At 52.0% G+C, this 22,356-nt stretch overlaps 1 protein-coding gene across 1 annotated transcript in view; it reads right to left on the bottom strand.

Moving 5' to 3' along the window:
* The window catches only part of LOC140418529 (cyclic GMP-AMP synthase-like), a 65,235-nt gene extending 43,303 nt beyond the window's left edge, over positions 1–21,932 (bottom strand). Inside the window, exons 1-2 of the mRNA XM_072502043.1 lie at positions 21,925–21,932; positions 14,869–15,226 (exon numbers count right to left, since the gene is read on the bottom strand). Of these exons, the coding sequence (XP_072358144.1) occupies positions 14,869–15,226; positions 21,925–21,932 (366 nt within the window). The remainder of the gene's footprint in view (positions 1–14,868; positions 15,227–21,924) is intronic.
* Between the last annotated feature and the right edge of the window lie 424 nt (positions 21,933–22,356).

Raw genomic sequence — 22,356 nt, 5'->3', positions numbered from 1 at the left:
TCCGACTCATATAGCCTGCTAGAAAACTCATTAAACACCCCGTTCACCCCTGCTGGGTCCAAGTTTTTACTTTAAAAACACTTACCTTTACAGGAGCAGGCCTTTGGATTTCACCTCTGTCCTTCACTCTTCCAATCTCCCTGGCTGCCTCCCTTTTACTCAGCTGGTGCACAAGCATTCTGCTGGCCTTCTCTCCATACTCATATATCGCTCCCCCCTCTCGCCTTCCTCAAATGCTCCACCGCCTTCCCTGTAGATAACAGACCAAACTGCATATGTAGCCTCTGCCGCTCCTTCAGTAATCCCGCCTCTGGTGCCTCCGAATATTTCCTGTCCACCTGGAGTATTTCCCCAACCAACCTATCCATCTCTGCTCGCTCCACCTTCTCCCTATGGGCCCGTATCGAGATTAGCTCCCCCCTAACCACTGCCTTCAGCGCTTCCCAGACCGTTGTTGCCGAGATTTCCCCACTGTCATTTATTTCCAGATAGTTTTGGATGGACTCCCTCACCCGCCCGCACACCCCCTCATCTGCTAGCAGTCCCACAGCCAACCTCCATGCGGGCGCTGCCCTCTCTCCTTACTCACCCATAAGCCCACCAATGGGGAGCATGGTCCAACACAGCAATCGCCGAATACTCGGTATCCTGATCCCTCCCCTCTCCACATAGGCTCCATCTACCCAAGCCCCCTCCCACAACACCCGAGACCCGCCACCGCGGATAACCACGCATGTGGCTAATGATGCCCCTGTGTGTCCTGCAGGTGAGGTTGCCCCATAACCACAGGGAAAGGGCCCAGACGGGCAGCAGAGTGCGGGCATACATGGCCTCACCCTGTATAAGGAACGAGTCATGGAGGTCGCAGAGTGGTCGAGAATAAAGCGGTGACCGCCGTAGAGATCGGCTTGTGGCGCAGAGGTGAGGATCCACCGGCCCTCATCCAGATGACCTGTCACACGTGAGTAGTTAATGCCATACAGACTGACCCATCCCTCCCACTGACCACATGCCCACTCTCCCACAGGATGTGCAGCTGTAGGTGAAGGGCCCTCTGGGTGGCCCCTCCCCCGCAGCCTCACAAGAGAACACGTTGGAGGAGAGCTCCGAGGACACCACCGAATCCGCGGCACAGCTGTCACCCCCGCCCTCCACCAATGCAGAGACATGCACCTTGGCGGGAGAATCTAGTGGTCAGGCTTCTGGGGCACATTCTGGTGAGCCCCCCACAGTTGCAGATGCACATCAGATGGAGGCAGGAATGCCCAGGTGAGTCAGCAGTTGGAGGTCTGCTGGATCCCAGAACCCAGCTGGCTCCCAGTCAGATGCTGAGCCTGTGGTACAGATTTACCCAGAGTTGATGCCGTCGATAGGGTCCGGCCGTGCGATTCCGAGGGGATTGTCAGTGACACTCCAGCAGGTTCATAGGATTAGTGGAGTCCCAGAGACTATGGGCCTTGGAGATGGCGACAGCAATGCGTGACACTGAGGCCAACACTGCTAGGGTGGCTTCCGCAGTGTAAAGCCTGGTGCACGACCTCAGCAGCATGAGTGGAGGTGTCCAAGGCGAGGCTCAGTGACGGCCGTGGCTGAGCACCTCGACAGCATGTCCAGGGCGTTGGAGGACTTCACTCTACCAGGAGGACCTCAATGAGGCACTGCGGAGCACGTCTCAGACCCAGGCGGGCATTGTGGAAGTTCTCCAGAGCATGTACCAGTGTCAGGTGGGCAGGGCCGGGGCGCTCCAAAGCGTGTCCCGGTCACTGGGGAGCATCGCAGAGGGTGTCGACACTATGGTGCAGACATTGGGGAGCCACCAGGGCTGGCAGAGCCAGATGGCACAGGGGCAGCCAGGGCTTGATCCAGCTGCCGTCCGTCCCGAGGCAAACCCCAGGACCCTACCGGCACCGACCAGGCGGAGGGGGATCTGGGTGCCTAACCGGAGCCACCCTATTGGGTGGTGACTGCGGCCCCCAGGTCCTCCTGGAACCCACCCCCCTGACAACAACAGCACATCTAGCAGTCAGTGCCCGGAACAAGGCGACAGGGCTATGTGCCACCGACAAGTGTGCCGGGGCCCTCAGAACCCCCAGAGGATGCCTGCCAGGGGCATCAAAGACCACGGGCCCCAGCAGGGGGCAGGCTGCCTCCACTTCTGATGGGCATCCTGGGGACACACTGAGACATAGTGGTAGAGCACGCAGGGCTAAGCAGATGGAGGAACACTGAGAGGGAATGGTGGGGGAAGGGGAGGGGAGGGGGATTGGAGCAGCACCATCGGGGGAGTGGGTCAGTTGGGGACACATTTGTACACCAATGCGGGCCGAGCACCAATCCCTGCCCCATCCCCCTGGGCAGGGGGGTCCTGGGGCTCCTCACCCCGGCACACCACGTGTAGGTGATGGGTGTGAGCGAGCACTCAGCAGACAGGCAGGGGTCAGACTACTGCACTGAACAAGGAGCTCCAGCTCTCAGCTCTCTCCAGGTTATCATTAACCCCCTTCCCTCGATAATGACCCGCTGACGATGGTGACACAGTCCCATCACCCTGGAGTGACGTTACATAGATCCTGAGAGGCTGGGAATGGAGGGGGGAGGAGGATGGTGAGGGGGGGTGGAGATAGGCAGAGGTATGTGGGGTGGTAAGGGGAATGATGTACGGGGCTACGTCCTATACGAAGAGGGCGAGAGTAAGGACTGCCCTGGTCCTCCAGGCTGGATCTCACAACTCCCGCCTGTCGTCTGTCCTCCTCCTGGTCTTGCAGGTCCTCCCCAGGGCCCATCCTCCATCCCCTCCTGGTCCGGCACCTCCTCGTCCTCATCCTCCTTCTTTTAGGTGGCCATATGTTCCTCCCTCTCCATCTCCAGCACATTGCCCTGCCATTGTGCCAGGTTGTGGGGGGGACACCACAAAGTGGGCTACCCTCCGGGCGGTGTACTGCAGGGTGATGTGTTGGGTGCTCTGGATCCGTGGAACACAAACAGGCCACCAACACTTAAAATAGAACAACACTATTTTATTAAGTTAGAAACTGTTGAACATACTTTCACTGTGGGTTAACATGATGTTAGATTAAACTAAAGACCTATGCCTGTCCGAACCAGTCTATGCACTCAGCACATAACAAAGAACAAAGAACAAAGAAATGTACAGCACAGGAACAGGCCCTTCGGCCCTCCAAGCCCGTGCCGACCATACTGCCCGACTAAACTACAATCTTCTACACTTCCTGGGTCCGTATCCTTCTATTCCCATCCTATTCATATATTTGTCAAGATGCCCCTTAAATGTCCCTATCGTCCCTGCCTCCACTACCTCCTCCGGTAGTGAGTTCCAGGCACCCACTACCCTCTGCGTAAAAAACTTGCCTCGTACATCTACTCTAAACTTTGCCCCTCTCACCTTAAACCTATGCCCCCTAGTAATTGACCCCTCTACCCTGGGGAAAAGCCTCTGACATGGTGAAGATCTGTGCTGTAAGCTGTAAGCTCTGTCCTTGTAGGAGGCTGCATCCCGAATGAGCGGGAACTCTGATGCCCCCTGTCTTTATAGTGAGTGTGCTCTAACTGGTGATTGTCTGCGGTGTTGTGTGTGTTGATTGGTCCCGCTGTGTGTCCATCAGTGTGTGTGTCTGCACCATGATATACTGGTGTATGTCATGACATCCCTCCTTTTATAAAAAAATTTATGTGTGTGGCAATGAATAATGTGTGGTGAGAATGTTCCTAACTACGTGTGGGGTGCGAAGACATATTTACAGGACTACGTACATGAGAACTAAGCTATTTACATGGGAAGGTGCCTGGTGCAGAGAAGCAGTATGCAACAAGAGTAACGAGATCAACACTATATACAAACCAGGGAAACGATCAAACAAAGCAACAAAACAATTCAGAGAGTCCATAAATTCGAAAAGTTCATAAATTTAGTCTCTGAGGTGGGCGACAAATTCTGGTTGACCGCCTCAAGGGTGGGTCGGGAGCCGCCGGCTGAGGAGCGGGCTGGACTGCGTCAGAGTCAGGGGGAGGCAGAGTGACAGGGAGCTCTGCATAGTCCGTGGCAGGGTCAGCAGGAGGGCGAGGCGACACTGGAGGATCACGTGGCGAGCGTGGAACGAGACGAAGGGCGCGTCGATTGCTGCGCAGAATGGAGCCATCCGGTAGACAAACCAGGAACGAGTGGGGGGCCACCTGCCAAGGACAACAGCGGTTGCAGACCAGCCACCATCCGGAAGATGGACGCGGACGTTGTCATCTGGAGCCAGAGCAGGGAGATCAGCTGCACGGGAGTCATGAGCCGCCTTGTGCTGTGCATGAGACAGCTGCATCCGGAACGTGGTCACGGTCTGGGACATGGATGGACGGCACCGTCGTCCTCAGGGTATGACCCATGAGTAACTGGGCTGGCGACGGGCCAGTGGACAGCAGAGCGGAGCGATAGGCCAGCAAGGCAAGGTAGAAATCAGACCCAGCATCGGCAGCCTTGCATAGGAGCCGTTTGACCATATGTACTCCCTTCTCTGGTTTGCAGTTGGATTGGGGGTACAATGGATTGGACGTCACATGGGCAAAATTGTACCGCCTGGCAAAGTTGGACCATTCTTGGCTGGCGAAGCGGGGCCATTGTCCAACATAACCGTGAGCGGGATGCCGTGTCGAGCAAAGGTTTCTTTACATGCACGAATGACCTCCGGGTAATTCGAAAAGTAGTCCACGATCAGGACATAGTCTCTATCCAGCGCGTGGAACAGGTCGATGCTGACCTTGGACCAAGGGGACGTGACCAACTCATGGGGCTGCAGGGTCTCACGTGGTTGGGCCGGCTGGAAACGCTGACAAGTGGGCCAGTTGAGCACTGTGTTGGCGATGTCATCATTGATGCCGGGCCAGTACACTGCCTCTCGGGCCCGTCGGCGGCACTTTTCCACGCCAAGGTGGCCCTCGTGTAGTTATTCCAGGACAAGCTGGCACATGCTATGCAGGATGACAATGCGGTCCAGTTTTAGAAGAACCCCGTCTACTACCGCCAGATCATCTCTGACATAGAATTGAGGGCATTGGCCCTTGAGCCACCTGTCCGTTAGGTGGCGTATGACACGCTGTAGAAAGGGGTCAGCCGCCGTCTCGCGGCGAATTTGGACGAGGCGTTCATCCGAGGCAGGTGGATTGGAGGCAGCGAATGTCACATGGGCGTCAACCTGGCAGACAAATCCCGCTGGGTCACATGGAGTGTTGACTGCCCTGGAGAGAGCATCAGCAATGATGAGGTCCTTGCCTGGGGTGTATACCAGCTAGAAGTCGTATCACCGGAGCTTGAGAAGAATACGCTGGAGGTGAGGGGTCATGTCGTTCAAGTCTTTCTGTATTATATTGACCAATGGGCGATGGTCGGTCTCGACGGTGAAGTGAGGAAGTCCGTAGACATAATCGTGAAACTTAACAACACCGGTCAGAAGGCCCAGGCACTCCTTTTCTATCTGCGCGTAGCGCTGCTCCGTGGGGTCATCGCACGTGATGCATATGCAGCGGGAGCCCATGATGAGGCCTCATCACATTGAAGGAGCACTGCCCCAAATCCGGATTGACTGGCATCGGTCGAAATTTTGGTCTCCTTTGCTGGATTAAAGAAAGCTAAGACCGGGGCTGTGGTCAGTTTTGCCTTGCGTTCTCTCCATTTGTGCTCATGGGCAGGGAGCCATTGGAAGTCTGTTGTCTTCCTGACCAGGTTCCTGAGAGCCGTGGTATGAGAGGCGAGGTTAGGGATGAATTTCCCTAAAAAATTGACTATGCCCAGAAATCGGAGGACCACATTCTTGTCCTCTGGTGTTTTCATAGCTGTGATGGCAGCTACCTTGTCTGCATCCGGCTGCACACCCAATTGGGAGATGTGGTCCCCGAGGAACTTAAGTGTTGTCTGACCAAAAGAGCATTTGGCCCTGTTGAGGTGGAGGCCATGCTCATGTATACGTCTGAATACGCGCTGGAGGCGACTAACATGCTCCTGCGGGGTGGTGGACCAAATGATTATGTCATCGACATAGACACGAACACCTTGAATACCTTCCATCATTTGTTCCATAATCCTGTGGAATACTTCTGATGCAGAGATGACTCCACGCCGGGTCGGAGAATCGCCGGGGGCTGGCGCGAATCCCGCCCCCGCCGTGTCCCGAAGTCTCCGCCACCAGGGATTCGGCGGGGGTGTGAATCGCGCCGCGCCAGTCGGCGGGGGCGGGAATCGCGGCGCGCCGATCGGCGGGCCCACCCCTGCCGATTCTCCGGCCCGTGATGGACCGAAGTCCCGCTGCTGGAGTGCCTGTCCCGCCAGCGTGGATTAAACCACCTTTTGAACGGCGGGACAAGGCGGCGCGGGCGGGCTCCGGGGTCCTGGGGGGGGCGCGGGGCGATCTGGCCCCGGGGTGTTTTTTGTAATGATACCGACTCGAAAAGGCGCCTTCGGGTCCCCGGTGTCAATATCGGGTAGCAGGTCCGAATCGGGCTCGGTGACCGTGGGTTGAATGGCCTGGACATTCCTGCGGGGCTGGCTGGAGCGACGAGAGTCGGCAGGCTGAGCTGATCTGCATAAAGCAGCATAGTGTCCAAGTTTGCCACATCGCAGGCATCGTCGGGATTTGGCAGGACATTGCCGCTTTAAGTGGGCGGAGCCACAGTTGTCGCACGTTGTAGCGTCAGTACTTTCGCTGCACCACCGCACATGCGCGGTGCGGTCGTAGGTGGTGCGGGCCTGCGCAGTACGTTCAGCGACGTCGCTGTCCCCTCGTTCGGTGCGCACAAGCGCGGGAGTCTGCGAAAAGCGTGCGAAATGGCCGCCCTCATCCAGGCTGAGGCCCTGGAGTTGCTCGATTGCTTGGACCCGTTCTGCCTCGTGGGGACCTTGTCGCGCCGTTTCAGCCGCTTGCATGTGGGAATACCGACTAGTGGCGGGTTCATGTAGCACGCAGGTCTCGATGACAATCGCTAGGGTGAGCTGCTTTACCTTGAGGAGCTGCTGGCGTAGGGGGTCCGACTGAACACCAAAAACGATCTGGTTGCGTATCATGGAGTCGGAGGTGGGTCCGTAATTACAGGACTGCGCAAGGATGCGGAGGTGGGTGAGAAAGCACTGGAAAGGTTCATCCTTACTCTGCAAACGCTGTTGGAATACATAGCGCTCGAAACTTTCATTCACCTCGATGTCGCAGTGACTGTCAAACTTGAGGAGGACCGTCTTGAATTTTGATTTATCTTCACCATCAGCAAAGGTGAGAGAATTGAAAATGTGGATGCATGGTCCCCGGCTGTGGATAGGAAGAGAGCGATCTTCCTGGTGTCTGAGGCAGCTTCCCGCTCTGTGGCTTCAAGATAGAGCTGGAGGCGTTGTTTGAATATCTTCCAGTTGGCCCCCAGGTTACCGGTGATGCGGAGCGGCGGCGGCGGGCGGACGCTGTCCATTTTGCAGGGTGGCTGTATGCTGGTGGAAGGCAGATCACTTTCAGGTAGGTCTAAGGAGTTCTAACATCCCTCAACTCCTGGTATCATGATGTGTTGGGTGCTCTGGATCCGTGGAACACATACAGGCCATCAACACTTAAAATAGTACAACACTATTTTATTAAGTTAGAAACTGTTGAACATACTTTCACTGTGGTTTAACACAATGTTAGATTAAACGAAAGACCTGTGCCTGTCCTAACCAGTCTATGCACTCAGCACTCAGATCTGTGCTGTAAGCTGTAAGCTCTGTCCTTCTGAGAAGCTGCATCCCGAATGAGCGGGAACTCTGATGCCCCCTGTCTTTATAGTGAGTGTGCTCTAACTGGTGATTGGCTGTGGTGTGTGCATTGATTGGTCCCACTGTGTGTCCATCAGTGTGTGTGTATCTGCACCATGATATACTGGTGTATATTATGACACAGGGCACAACCAGAGCGACCGAGGCATCGGAACCGCATTTTGAGGATTCCAATGCACCGCTCAATGACAGCCCGAGTGCCCGCATGGGCCTCATTAGGTCTGATCTCCATATCGGTCTCCAGCCTCCATACCAGCATCATTTTAAAAAAAATAAATGTTTTATTAAAGTTTTCCAATCAGCGTTTTTACATAACAAAAATAGAAATACAGATGGTAATAAAAAATAACAATAAGCATAGCCCAAAGCTTACAATAAAACTAATTATAAAACAGAAAAAAAATTGTTTTTAAACAGAACAAGGTGGGTTTTGTCTCCATGCCCAACTCACATTATATCATCAGTACCCCCCCCCCTACCTGAACACCCCCCCCCCCACCCCCCACCCCTGCCTCCCCCCCCCCCCCCAGGATGCTGCAGCTGCTGACACTTACTCCTCCCCTAGAAAGTCAAGGAAAGGTTCCCACCGCCTGGAGAACCCCATCAAGGACCCTCTCAAGGCGAACATTATTCGCTCCAGGCTGAGGAACCCCACCATGTCGCTAACCCAGGTCTCTACACTCGGGGGTTTCGAGTCCCTCCACATTAATAAAATCCGTCTCCAGGCTACCAGAGAGGCAAAGGCCAGTACCTCGGCCTCTTCGCTTCCTGCACTCCCGGGTCCTCCGCCACCCCAAATATCGCTACCATTGGACTTGCCTTCACCTGAGTGTCCAAAATCCTGGACCTCACCCTTGCAAACCCCTGCCAGAATTCTTTAAGCACTAGGCATGCCCAAAACATATGGGCATAGTTTGCCGGACTCCCCGCACACCTCGGGCACCTGTCTTCCACCCCAAAAAACCTACTCATTCTTGCCGCCGTTATATGCGCCCGATGCACCACCTTAAACTGGATTAATCCAAGCCTGGCACATGATGAGGAGTTCACCCCGCCCAGGGCATCGGCCCACAGGCCCTCATCCAGCTCCTCGCCCAGCTCCTCCTCCCACTTATCCTTCAACTCCCCCACTGAGGCTTCCTCTACCTCCTGCAGCTCCTGATATATGTCCGACACCTTCCTCTCCCCGACCCAGATGCCAGACACCACCCTATCCTGGATCCCACGTGGGGGCAGCCGCAGGAATGTCCCCAACTGTTTTCTAAGGAAGCCCAGAACCTGAAGGTACCTGAACCCATTCCCCCCACCACACACACACAACCCCAGCTACGCTCCAAGAATACCCTTTTGACTTGCGGGGTTTTATTTGCCCACACAAATCCCGTAACAATCCTATTCACCCGCTTAAAGAAGGACTTGGGGATGAAAATGGGGAGGCACTGAAATACAAAGAGGAACCTGGGGAGAACCGTCATCTTCACAGTCTGCACCCGTCCCGCCAAGGAAAGCGGGAGCATATCCCACCTTTTAAACTCTCCCTCCATCTGCTCCACTAGCCGGGTTAAGTTGAGCCTGTGCAGGGCATCCCAGTTCCTGGCCACTTGTATCCCCAAGTACCGAAAGCTCTCCATTATCCTGAGCGGGAGCTCCCTCAGTCTCTCCTCCTGGCCCCTACCATGGACCACGAACAGCTCACTCTTCCGCACGTTCAACTTATACCCCGAGAACCTCCCGAAGTCCCCCAGGATCCGCATGACCTCCCCCATCCCCTCTAGCGGGTCCGAAATGTACAACAACAGGTCATCCGTGTAGAGGGAGACCCAGTGTTCCTCCCCCCCATGCACCAGCCCCCTCCAATCCCTCAAAGTCCTGAGCGCAATGGCCAACGGCTCAATTGCCAGGGCAAACAGCAACGGGGACAGGGAACACCCCTGTCTCGTCCCCCGGTGCAGCCTGAAATACTCCGACCTTAGCCGGTTCGTGGACACACTGGCTACAGGGGCCTGATACAGCAGCTTGACCCACCCTATAAATCCCTCCCCAAATCCAAACCTGCCTAGCGCCTCCCACAGATACTCCCACTCCACCCTGTCAAAGGCCTTCCCTCGTCCATTGCAGCCACCACCTCCACCTCCCCCCCCCCCCCCTCCGAGGGCATCATGATATTCAGGCGCCTCCTCACGTTCGTGTTCAGCTGCCTGCCCTTAACAAAACCCGTCTGGTCCTCCCCAATCACTCCCGGGACACAGTCTTCTATTCTGGTGGCCAGAATTTTTTGCCAACAGCTTGGCATCTACATTCAGGAGCGATATCGGACTGTAGGACCCACACTGAAGCGGATCCTTCTCCTTCTTCAGGATGAGCGAGATCAATGCCTGCGACATTGTCGGAGGGAGGGTCCCTTTCTCCTTTGCCTCATTGAAGGTTCTCATCAGGAGCGGGCTCAGCAGCTCCGAGAACTTCTTATAAAATTATACGGGGAAGCCGTCCGGGCCCAGGGCCTTGCCGTCTGCATGCCTGTCAGCCCCCTGACTACCTCCTCCAACTCAAATGGGGCCCCCACTCCCTGAACCCGCTCTGCTTCCGCCCTTGGCAACCTCAACCGGTCCATGAACTGCCTCATCCGTTTCCCCTCCCCGGGGGTTCCGACTTGTATAACCTCCCGTAGAACTCCCTGAAGACTTAATTAACCCTCTCTGGGTTCAGCACCATGTTGCCTTCCCTATCCCGCACTCCCCCAATCTCTCTGGCCGCCTCCCTCCTGCACAGCTGGTGCGCCAGCATCCTACTCGCCTTCTCCCCATACTCATACCCTGTCCCCTTCGCTTTCCTCAGCTGCGCCTCCGCCTTCCCCGTGGACAGCAAGTCAAACTCCGCCTGTAATTTCCGGCGTTCGTTCAACAGCCCCCCCTCTGGGGCCTCCGCGTACATCCTATCTACCCTGAGTATCTCACCCACCAGTCTCTCCCTCTCTGCCCTCCTCTTCTCTCTATGGGACCTAATGGAGATTAACTCTCCCCTAACGACCGCCTTCAGAGCCTCCCAAACCACTGCCACCGTCACCTCTCCTGTGTCGTTCGCTCCCATATAGTTCTCAATACTCCTCCTTATCCGCCCGCACACCTCTTCGTCCGCCAGCAGCCCCACATCCAGTCGCCAGAGAGGGCGCTGACCCCGTTCCGCCCCCAGTCGCAGGTCCACCCAGTGCAGGGCATGGTCCGAGGCCGCAATGGCTGAGTATTCGACCCCCTCCACCCTCGGGATTTACGCCCTACTCAGCACAAAGAAGTCTATTCGCGAATAGACTTTATGGACATGGGAGAAAAAGGAAAACTCCTTTGTCCTTGGCCGCGCAAACCTCCAGGGGTCCACTCCCCCCATCTGTCCCATGAACTCCCACAAGGCCCTGGCCGCCGCCGGCCTCTTTCCCGACCTGGACTTGGAATGATCCAAGTTCGGATCCAAGACCGTATTAAAGTCCCCTCCCATTATCAGGTGACTTATCTCCAAGTCCGGGATCCTACCCAACACGCGCCTCATGAAGTCCGCATCGTCCCAGTTCGGGGCATATACATTCACTAACACCACCCGGGCCCCCTGCAGCTTGCCACTCACCATTATATACCTGCCCCCCTTGTCCACCACGATGCTCCCTGCATCAAATGCCACTCGTTTACTGACCAAAATGGCCACTCCTCTGGTCTTGGAATCTAACCCCAAGTGAAACACCTGTCCCACCCATCCTTTCCTCAGCCTCGTCTGGTCCGCGAGCTTTAAGTGCGTCTCTTGCGATATGGCCACGTCCGCCTTCAAGCCCTTCAAATGCGAGAACACGCGGGACCGCTTGACCGGCCCATTCAGGCCCCTCACGTTCCACGAGATCAGCCTGGTCAGGGGGCTGACCACCCCCCCCATCCCGCCGACTAGCCATCTCCCTTTTTCGGCCAGCCGCATGCCCCCGCCTCCCTCCTCCAGCTCTCCACCCGCCCAACTCGCCATCCATACCCCTCACCTGGCTCCCCTTCAGTCAGCAAGGCAGCACCCACCCCGCCCCCCCCCCCCCCCCCCCATGCCAAGCATCCGCTTAGCTCTGGTTTCCCCCCCATTGTGCTTCCGTGAGTCAGCTCACCCTTGCTGACCCCGGCCGCTCCCGCCTCTATATACCAACCCTTAACTTGTTGCCTCCTTCGGGCCACCCTACCCCCCCCTCCCCCACAGGGTAGAGGGGCAAGCGCCATCTGGGACCTCCCCATGCATATCAGCATCATTAGCCAGGACCCTTATCCCCTAAGAGCCAACCGATCATCCTTGAAGAGGCAGGGGATGTCTGAGTGCCCCAGGATGTAGCTGTCGGGCACAGTCCCTGGGAAGCATGCAAGCATGTGCATGATCTTCATCTGGTGGTCTCACATGAGCTGAATGTTCAGGAAGTGGAATACCTTCCTGTTAATAAAGGGCATTTCCCGACATCCAGGTGTGCGCAAGGCGACATGCGTGCCATCTATTACCCCCTGGACCTGGGGCATCCCAACGATGGCAGAGAACCCTGCTGCCCGGGCATCTTGTTGGGCTTAGTCCATGTCAAAGTTTATATAGTTCCCTGCCTGGGCAAACAGAGCATCCCTGACTTCACGGATGCCCTTGTGGGTTGTAGCTTGTGAGATGCCACACAGGTCCCCGCTTGAGCCCTGGAATGCTCCCAGGGCGTAAAGGTTCAGGGCTGGGGTGACCTTGACAGCCACCGGGAGCAGTTGTTCTCCTCCACGTGGTGCTAAGTCCGCAAGGACATGACACAGGTGCTGCATCGTGTCCTTGTTTTTAAAAAATAAATTCAGAGTACCCAATTAAGTTTTTCCAATTAAGGGGCAATTTAGCGTGGCCAATCCACCCACTTTGCACATCTTTGGGTTGTGGGGGCGGATCCCACGCAGACACGGGGAGAATGTGCAAACTCCACATGGACAGTGACCCAGAACCAGGACCGAACCTGGAACCTCATTGCCATGAGGCAGCAGTGCTAACCACTGCCCCACTGTGCTGCTCTATTGTGCCCTAACGGAGTCTCCTGTGGCACTTGCTGTCCGTCATCTGTTTGAAAGATCAGCGATACCTGGGCCTCCCCCTCTGGATCCCCCCCTGGCCTGTTGGGCGGCCGGGTCTACAGGCTAAAGTTACTGCAGTGATGTCAGAGTGTGGGTGGAGCTGAGCTCTGGCTCTGCTTTTTAGTTTCACTTTGAGAAAAGCTTGGATGTGTCTGTGTTTTTTGGGTTTCATTTCAGTGTTGGAACTGCAGCAAGCCACAGAAGGTGTAATGTTGTTCTCTCTGCCATGTAAAGACTATCTCTTGATCATTTGGTGAATTCAGAGTGATAATTGTTCTCAGTAGTGAATTTAAACCTGATGTGCTTCTGTTAAAAGTTTTTTTTAAAGTCTTATGGATGTTAAAAGGAAAGTTTAAGGGTTACTTCGTGTTGTCTTCTTTGGGGGTTGTATTTGAATTGATGGTTGCTAAGATGTTCACTGTATGTTTTAAAAAGGTTAACTTGAGTTCATAGAATAAACATTGTTTTGCTTTAAAAAAATACTTTTCGATCACTGCTGTACCACACCTGTAGAGTGGGCCGTGTGCTTCCCATACCACAAACTAGTAAAAGTTGTGGGTCAGGTGAGCTCCATGATACACTTTGGGGTTCTCTAAGCCCTGGCCCATAACGCTATGCATTCCTGGGTACGTTCCTAATATCCAGCATTGCTAAGGCATTAGAGAGCCATTTAAAATGTAAAGGATTACAATAAATTATCCAGTCTTCCATGAAGTAATTAATTCAACCAAAGCCTGTGAACATTTTTTTTAGAAAACAAAGGAAAACCTTTCCTGCTGTCATTAAATCCACTGGCGACTCTGCACCATAATTCCTCACTGTCACCCTATCCTATTCCTGTTCACCCACTGTGCCTGACCCCCCCCCCCCCCCCACCCCCCACCCGCACCCCAAACTGAGGTAAGGCACCTGGTAGGACCAGAAGCATTGCTGGGGTCTCAATCCATAATTACCTGACCCCAAAAGATTTGCTTTGTTGAAGGTGGGGTGAGATGGGGTGATCACAAACCCAATCCCAACCACCAATCTGATAGGATTACTGATAGGATGGAAAATTCAGGCCTCTGCACTTTAAATAATTTTCCCCTTTCCCCATCCCTCCTCATCAACTCCCATGCACCGGTATAAACACTAATTTTCAAGGAACAAATCTGTTAGTCTAAGAGTTGTTCTCAGATTTTCTGCCCTTTCCTTTATTGTGACCTATCCCAGGGAATTTCAGATTTGAACCTGAAATATACCAATCGTTAAACACAATATAAAGATTTGCATTTATATAGTGCCTTTTGTAGCACGATGGCGCCGTAGTTAGCACTGCTGCCTCACAGCGTCGAGGTCCCAGATTCAATCCTGGCTCTGAGTCACTGTCCGTGTGGAGTTTGCACATTCTCCCCGTGTTTGCGTGGGTCTCACCCCCACAACCCAAAGATGTGCAGGGTAGGTGGGTTGACCACTCTAAATTGCCCCTTAATTGGAAAAAATGAATTGGGTACTCTAAATTATTATTTTAAAAAATATATAATGCCTTTTGTGACCTCAGAACTTCCCACTTTACAGCCATTTATGTTTTTTTAAAACGGTGTCACTGTTGTAATCTAGGAAACACAATAACCAATTTACACACAGCAAGCATCCACAAACAACAATGTGACAAAAACCTGATAGATGTTGGTTGAGGGGTAAACATTGATCAGGCCAGTTGGGAGAACTCCTCTGCTGTTCTGCTATGGGATCTTTTACATCAATCTGACACTATAGGCAGGGCTTCAATTGGAACATCTCAACTGAGAGACAACACTTCCAAATGTGCAGCCCTCCTCAGTACTGCATTGGAGTGCCGGCCCAGATTTTGCATTTGTGGCCTTCAAGCGGGACAACCTTCTGACTCAACCACAACTAAGAACCACAACTGACTGAACCTATGGCCTACTACACCAACATGCATACATACTAAACAAAACACATTGTACTAACCTTAACATATTCATAGTAGCTTCCAGTAGTCAGTTTCTTAACTTCTTTAAAACACGCATACTTCTCATTTTTCCTCAGAAAGTCAATAAGCTGGTCAGTCAAGTCATTGATGATTTCTGCAGCCAAAGATCTTTCGTCACGTTTGAGGCTGAGCTTCTTTACAATCAATTGAAACCTTTTACTCATCTCTTTATTTCGTAATATCACAGCAGAAGTTGTTTCTGCTGCCTCTTCTATTGGCGTCTGGAACCGTTGTCTTGGAGAGGGATCAGCTTCAGCACTTTGCGAATGGCTAACCTTGCCATTGTTGTTCAGAACCTGCCCACTCATCATTTTCAGGTTGGAGTTAGTTGAAATGCTGGAAAATTACAAGCAGCGCAAAATAAAGTTTATAATTGGTGAAGGAGGGTTTTTTGATCAGTCATTTGGTAAAATTAGCTTGTAGCAGAAATATGTAAAATTCTAACAGTACTAGACAGGGTAGATGCAGGAAGGATATGGGGGAGTCCAGAACCAGGGATCACAGTCTGAGGATACGGGGTAAACCATTTAGGGCTGAGATGGAGGAGAACTTTCTTCACCCAGAGAGTGGCGAGCCTGTGGAATTCGCTACCACAGAAAGCAGTTGAGGCCAAATCATTGTGGGTGGGTTTCTCCGGTCCCCCTGTCCAGTCCCCCTGTTTCTCGGCAGCGGTAGGTGGCGCGCCTTTCGCTGGCGGCAGGATTCTCTTGTTCCACCGTTGTCAATGAGAATTCACATTGAAGCCACCGCACGTCACTGGGAAACCCATGGGCGGGAGTGCGTTGCTAGTGGGACCAGAGAATCCCAGCCTGTATGTTTTCAAGAAGGAGTTAGATATAGCTCTTGGGGTTAAAGGGATCAAAGGATATGTGGCGGGAAGGCGAGAACAGGTTACTGAGTTAGATGATCAGTCATGGTCATAATGAATGAGCAGGCTTGAAGGACCGAATCATAGAATTTACAGTGCAGAAGGAGGCCATTCGACCCATCGAGTCTGCACCGGCCCTTGGAAAGAGCACCCCTCTTAAGCTCACCTCATCCCCGTAACCCCACCTAAACGTTTTTGGACACGAAGGACAATTTATCATGGCCAATCCACCTAACCTGCACATCTTTGGACTGTGGGAAGGAACCGGAGCACCCGGAGGAAACCCATGCAGACACCGTAAGAACGTGCAGACCCACGCAGAAACGGGGAGAACATGCCGCACAGACAGTGACCCAGCAGGGAATTGAACCTGGGACCCTGGAGTTGTGAAGCAACTGTGCTAACCACTGTGCTACCCCTTCTCCTATTTTAAGGCATAATCTGGGTTAGCTTTATAAAATAACATAACAATCTTATATATCTCTGGAAGATCTCCTCTCAGAGACCATCCAAGCTGAGAAACCCATGTCTATATTTCCTCATAACTTAGCCACAGGCTGGGGACTAGGCATGTGCTTTCTTCCATGCACTGAAGTTGAATGTCTCTCTTAAACTAGATACAGTGTTCAAGGCATCTTCTGACCAGAGGATTATTACCTCCTCTGATCTACATTTTATATTTTTTGGTCACATTATTCAATATCTTATTAGTTTTGTTGATTGCTGCTCTATAATGGTTGGACCTATTTTGTGTTGATTCAATAAAGGATTCTGGATATTTTTTAACTTAATTCTTATCTAGTTCAACAAGATTCATTACATGCACATGACATATTTTTCTTCCTGTATGTACACATTAATTTAATTTCATCTTCCATTGTTCTGCATATTTTGTCCATCTCATTCTGTAATTTCTGAGTTACCTCTTCCAGCTTCACAGCTCCTCCTGATGTGAAATCTAAAAGTATTACTGCTATGTATTCAATTTCTAGGAGCTGTGGCCACAGTTGGGACTGCAGCGAGTCTCCTGAAGAAGAGCTAGGCGCTCAGTGCAAGGTGATTCCAGGGTCTCACCAGGACCAGGCTGGCAGGCCTCGGCAAAGTGGGTGAGGGCTGGGGTGGGCGGGCTACAGGCAGAGCACACCTATCTGGCTACACAGAATCAGGTTAGGATGAAGCTAAATGTAGAGCTCTGTTAAATTGACCATGCCCAGGAAGCGCAATACCGCCTTCTTGTCTTCCGGGACCTTCATGGCTGCGATGGCCTTGACCTTGTCTGTGTCGGGGCACACGTCCTGCTGAGAGATCTGGTCTCCGGGGAACTTGAGTGTCGACATGCCAAAGCAACATTTGGCCCTGCTCAGCTTCAGGCCATTGGCGTGGGCACGACGGAATACCTGCTGGAGACAGGAAACATGCTCCTCAGGGGTCGTGGACCATATGATGACGTCGCCCATGTACACACGAACACCTTCGATGCCCTCCATCATCTGCTCCATGATGCGATGAAATATCTCCAATGCCGAGATGATGCCTAACGGCATATGGTTATAGCAGTACCTGCCAAACGGTGTGTTGAAGGTGCAGAGCCTTCTGCTGGACTCATCCAGCTGGATTTGCCAGAATCCATGTGATGCATCTAACTTTGTGAAAAACCTTGCATGTGACATCTCACTGGTGAGTTCCTCCCGCTTCGGGATGGGGTAGTGTTCACGCATTATATTCTGGTTGAGATCCTTGGGATCAATGCAGATGCGCAGGTCTCCAGAGGGTTTTTTAACTACCACGATCGAGCTGACCCAGTCAGTCGGTTCGGTTACCCTGGAAATGATCCCCTGCTGCTGCAGCTCCTTGATCTGTTCCTGCAGGCGCTCCTTCAGCGGAGCCGGGACCCGGCGTGGTGCATTGACCACTGGCTTGGCATCAGGTCACAGTAGGATCTTGTACCAATATGGCAAAGTGCCCATCCCGTCAAACACATCTGGATACTGAGTGAGGATGTTGTCAATGCCAGCTTGAAGATCCACGTTGGAGGATCCACGCTGCACCAGGTTTAGCTTTTTGCAGGCATGCGCGCCCAATAGGGATGCCCTGTCCGGCTTGACAATTTCAAACCTGAGCCGTGCATGGGTGCTCCGGTTGGAGATGAGTAGATGGCAGGACCCCAGTGCCGTGATGGCATTACCGTTATAGTCCAGGAGCCTGCAGGCTGCTGGAAGGACCTTGGGGGGCTTCTTGATGCGTTTGAAGTCTGCCTGTGAGAGGAGGTTGTCAGAAGCACCTGTGTCCAGCTTGAACTGGGTGGAGCAGCAGTTGACCTGCATCACTGCTCGCCATTCGTCCTCCGAATCCACAGCGAGGATGGACTGAGTGCGAGATGAGTTAGGTGTGGCATGTTCACGTGTGGTAATGATGCCCACTCGGTAGGCGGACTCCAGGCACTCGTCCTCTGGATTCGTTGTACTGCCAGGTTCAGAATCCTGTTATCGTCGGTGCACATTCTGGACGCGCCGTTGTCGGAATTGGGAGCGCTGGCCTCTGACTGGTGGTGCAGACCTGCACAAGGCTGCATAGTGTCCAGGCTTCCCGCAGTTTAAACATTGCCTGCCTCATGCAGGGCAGTGTCCCTTTAAGTGGGCGTTGCCACAGTTCGGGCACGTGATGACTTCGGCATCGTGACGCGGTGTACCTCGTCGCACATGCGCAGTGCGGTCGGCAGACATCTGTACCTGTGCAGTGTGGGTGTCGGCCGCTTCGTTATCCCATTCGCATCGCGCATGCGAGGGGGTCCGGGAAAAGCGTGCGAGATGGCCGCTGTCTTCAATGCTGAGGCGCTGCATCCGGGAGATGGCCTGCACACTCACTGCCTCGTGGGAGGCAAGTTTCTCATTTTCAGCCGATATGTATTGGGAATACCGATTTTTTTGCGTGCTCATGCACTGTACATGTTTCAATCGCGACTGGCAGGGTCATATGCTTGATTTTTAAGAGCTGCTCTCTCAGCGGATCAGAGTGAATTCCAAACACGATTTGATCTCTGATCATGGAGTCAGCAATATCACCAAAGTTGCAGGACAGCGTTAGCAGGCGGAGGCTAGTTAAGAAGGCATTGAAAGATTCATCTTTACCTTGAAGACATTGTTTGAATATGTAGTACTGAAAGATTTCATTGGTGTCCACTTCACAGTGACTATCGAACTTGTCCAGGATGGTCTGAAACTTTGTCTTGTCCTGGCCTTCGGTGAAGTAAACGAGTTGAACAGTTCGATGGCTTGATCCCCCGCTGTCGAGAGGAGAAGCGTGATCTTTCTTGCATCAGACGCACCCTCGAGGTCTGAAGCTTCGATGTACAGCAGAAACATTTGCTTGAATATCCGCCAGTTGGCACTGAGATTGCCGGATGTCCTGAGCTGGTGAGGAGCCTGAATCTTCTCCATGGTGCCAGGATACATTTTCTGGTCGTCACGGAACGGACTGAGGTAAGCCACCTTAAATTAGTAGTCTCCTGGTATCATGCCGTGTTAGGTACACTGGTATAACACTGGCTGCAACTGGATGCAGAATAGATCAAAAAGATACTCCAGATCTTGAAGTTAGTTCAATCAGGTTTATTGAACTAATAGCACAGTTAGCACAGTTCTCTGTGAGTTCGACTCTCTGCTAACTTAAGTGTTGTTACTCTGTCTGACTGAACCAGACTAGCTCTTAGCCACGTGGTGGGGGTGTGAGATTGTAACAACCCCCTTGACTGACTCTCTAGATGTTCATCAGTGGAAAGAGGCGGCGTGTGAGTGCCTCGTGTCTTTTACAGTCAGATCCCACCCCTGAGTGTCCTGCCTGCTTATTGGTCATGTCCTGTTCTCTGTGTCCATTAGCTGCTTGTCTGTATATCATTATGTGTGTGTCTGCATATCATGACACCTCCTACCTCAGGCAGCACGGTAGCACAAGTGGCTAGCACTGTGGCTTTACAGTGCCAGGGTCCCAGGTTCGATTCCCCACTGGGTCACTGCCTGTGTGGAGTCTGCACGTTCTCCCCGTGTCTGCATGGGTTTCCTCCGGGTGCTCCGGTTTCCTCCCACAGTCCAAAGACATGCAGGTTAGGTGGATTGGCCATGCTAAATTGCCCTAGTATCCAAAAAGGTTAGGAGGGGTTATTGAGTTATGGGGATAGGGTGGAAATGAGGGCTTAAGTGGGTCGGTGCAGACTCGATGGGCCGAATGGCCTCCTTCTGCACTGTATGTTCTATGACCAAAAATTAGTTCAAAAAGCCTGAATTTGGTTGACTCATTCAGTGCATCCCAAATTGCAAACTACACGAATGGAATTCCTTTATCCCAATCCTTTGGATAATCTTGGCAATAAGCCCTTAACATTGTCTATAACTTTTGATGTCACCGTTCTAACATTTCCTGCGATTCTGGATGGTATGCAGTTGATTTAAATTGTTTTCCTCCTAAGGTAGCCATAACCTCCTTGAATAACTTTGAGGTAAAATTTGATCCTTGATCCGATTATATTTCTGTGGGTAGTCCGTATTGAGTAAATAATTTAGGTAACTCCTCCACAATCATTTTAGCTGTAATATTGTGTAATAGAATGGCCTCTGGAAACCTAGTAGACACATCCATTATAGTCAAAAGATAGTGATTCCCACTTTTCGTATCAGGAAGCGGACCTAGGCAATCAATTAAGACCCTTGTAAAAGATTCCTCAAATGCTGGTATAGGTACTAAGGGTGCTGTTTTTTTTAAAAAAATGTTTTAAAATAAATTTAGAGTATCCTGTTATTTTTTTTCCAATTACGAGACAATTTGCCATGGTCAATCCACCTACTCTCCACATCTTTTGTGTTGGGGGGGGTGAGACCCACGCGGACACGGTGTGGATGTGTAAACTCCACACGGACAGTGAACCAGGGCCGGGATCGAACCTGGGACCTTGCTGCCATGAGGCAACAGTGCTAACCACTGCACCACCGTGCAAGGACACTGGTTTTATCACTGCTTAAGGTTTCCCTATCACTTGACATGTGTGACATGATTGACAAAATTTAATTGCATCTTTATGTAATCCAGGCCAATAAAACTGTTTTTGTATTTTAGCTTGAGTTTTCCTTACTCCCAAATGACCTCCTACTGGTACCTCATGTGCTACTCTCAACAATTCCTTTCTATACCCTACCGGCAATACTAGTTGATGAACTTCTGCCCACTTTTCATCTGCCTGCATATGTAAAGGTCTCCATTTTCTCATTAAGACACATATTTAAGGTAATAACATTCTGGAATACACTCAGATTTCTCTTCCCTGTATGCTTTCTGATACATCCGTTTTATTTCAATATATTTGTGTTGTAACTCTGCCAACTTCTCTGAACTAAAAATATCCGCCTCATCCTCCACCTCTTGTTCTTTTCCAACCATCTGATCAAAACATTTTTCTGATAATGGAACTTCAACTGTTCAGCACAGTTGCATAGTGGTTAGCACAATTGCTTCACAGCTCTAGGGTCCCAGGTTCGATTCCCGGCTTGGGTCACTGTCTGTGCGGAGTCTGCACGTTCTTCCGGTGTCTGCATGGGTTTCCTCCGGCTGCTCCGGTTTCCTCCCACAATCCAAAGATGTGCAGGTTAGGTGGATTGGCCATGCTAAATTGCCCTTAGAGGCCCAAAAAAGGTTAGGTGGGACTACTGGGTTATGGGGATAGGTTAGAAGTGTGAGCTTAAATGGGGTGCTCTTTCCAAGAGCCGGTGCAGACTCGATGGGCCGAATGGCCTCCTTCTGCACTGTAAATTCTATGATTCTATGAACTTTATCTTCACTCTTTGATTTCTCCTCTTGTCTTAACCTGTGACTTTGCGACTTTGTTATTACACCATCAGGGAAAAATCCCAGGATATTCGGTCTTCAACAATTCAGTTGTTTGATTTTCCACTGGCTTATCAACCACAGTAGGCATCACTCCCACCTGTGATCCAGCAATGTCATTACCCAAGATGAACTGTATTCCTGAACAAGATAGTTTCTCTATTACTCCTACTACCACTTTACCACTCTTCATTGGACTCTCCAACCTCACCTTATATAACGGAACACTACTCGTCTCACCCTGAATTCCACATATTGCCACCTTTTGTGGCAACATTCCTCCCAAATTACATACCTCTTCATCTCTTACCATCAAAGATTGACTATCTCCATCTGGAGAAGAGACAGAGCACAGAGTTTCACTCTATGCAGATGATCTGCTCCTCTATGTCTCAAAGCCACAGGAGGGATTGAAGGCAATACTGCAAATCCTGAAAGAGTTTGGAACCTTTTTGGGCTACAAACTGAACCTGTGCAAAAGAGAGGCATTCCCATTGAACCCAAACTGGGGAGGTGCAGAGCTGGAGGGGCTCCCATTTAAAACGGCCCAGAACAGATTCCGTTACCTGGGGAACTATATAGCCAGAGACTGGACACAGATCCACAAGTGGAACCTGACCAGCCTGGTGGAGGAAGTAAGAAAAGGCCTTCAATGGTGGGGCTCAGTCCCACTCTCCCTGGCGGGAGGGTGCAGAAGATCAAGGTGAACGTACTGCCAAGATTCCTC

This window comes from Scyliorhinus torazame, chromosome 1, assembly GCF_047496885.1.
Source record: "Scyliorhinus torazame isolate Kashiwa2021f chromosome 1, sScyTor2.1, whole genome shotgun sequence".
Taxonomy (NCBI): domain Eukaryota; kingdom Metazoa; phylum Chordata; class Chondrichthyes; order Carcharhiniformes; family Scyliorhinidae; genus Scyliorhinus; species Scyliorhinus torazame.
This window is presented reverse-complemented; position numbering and strand designations above follow the sequence as displayed.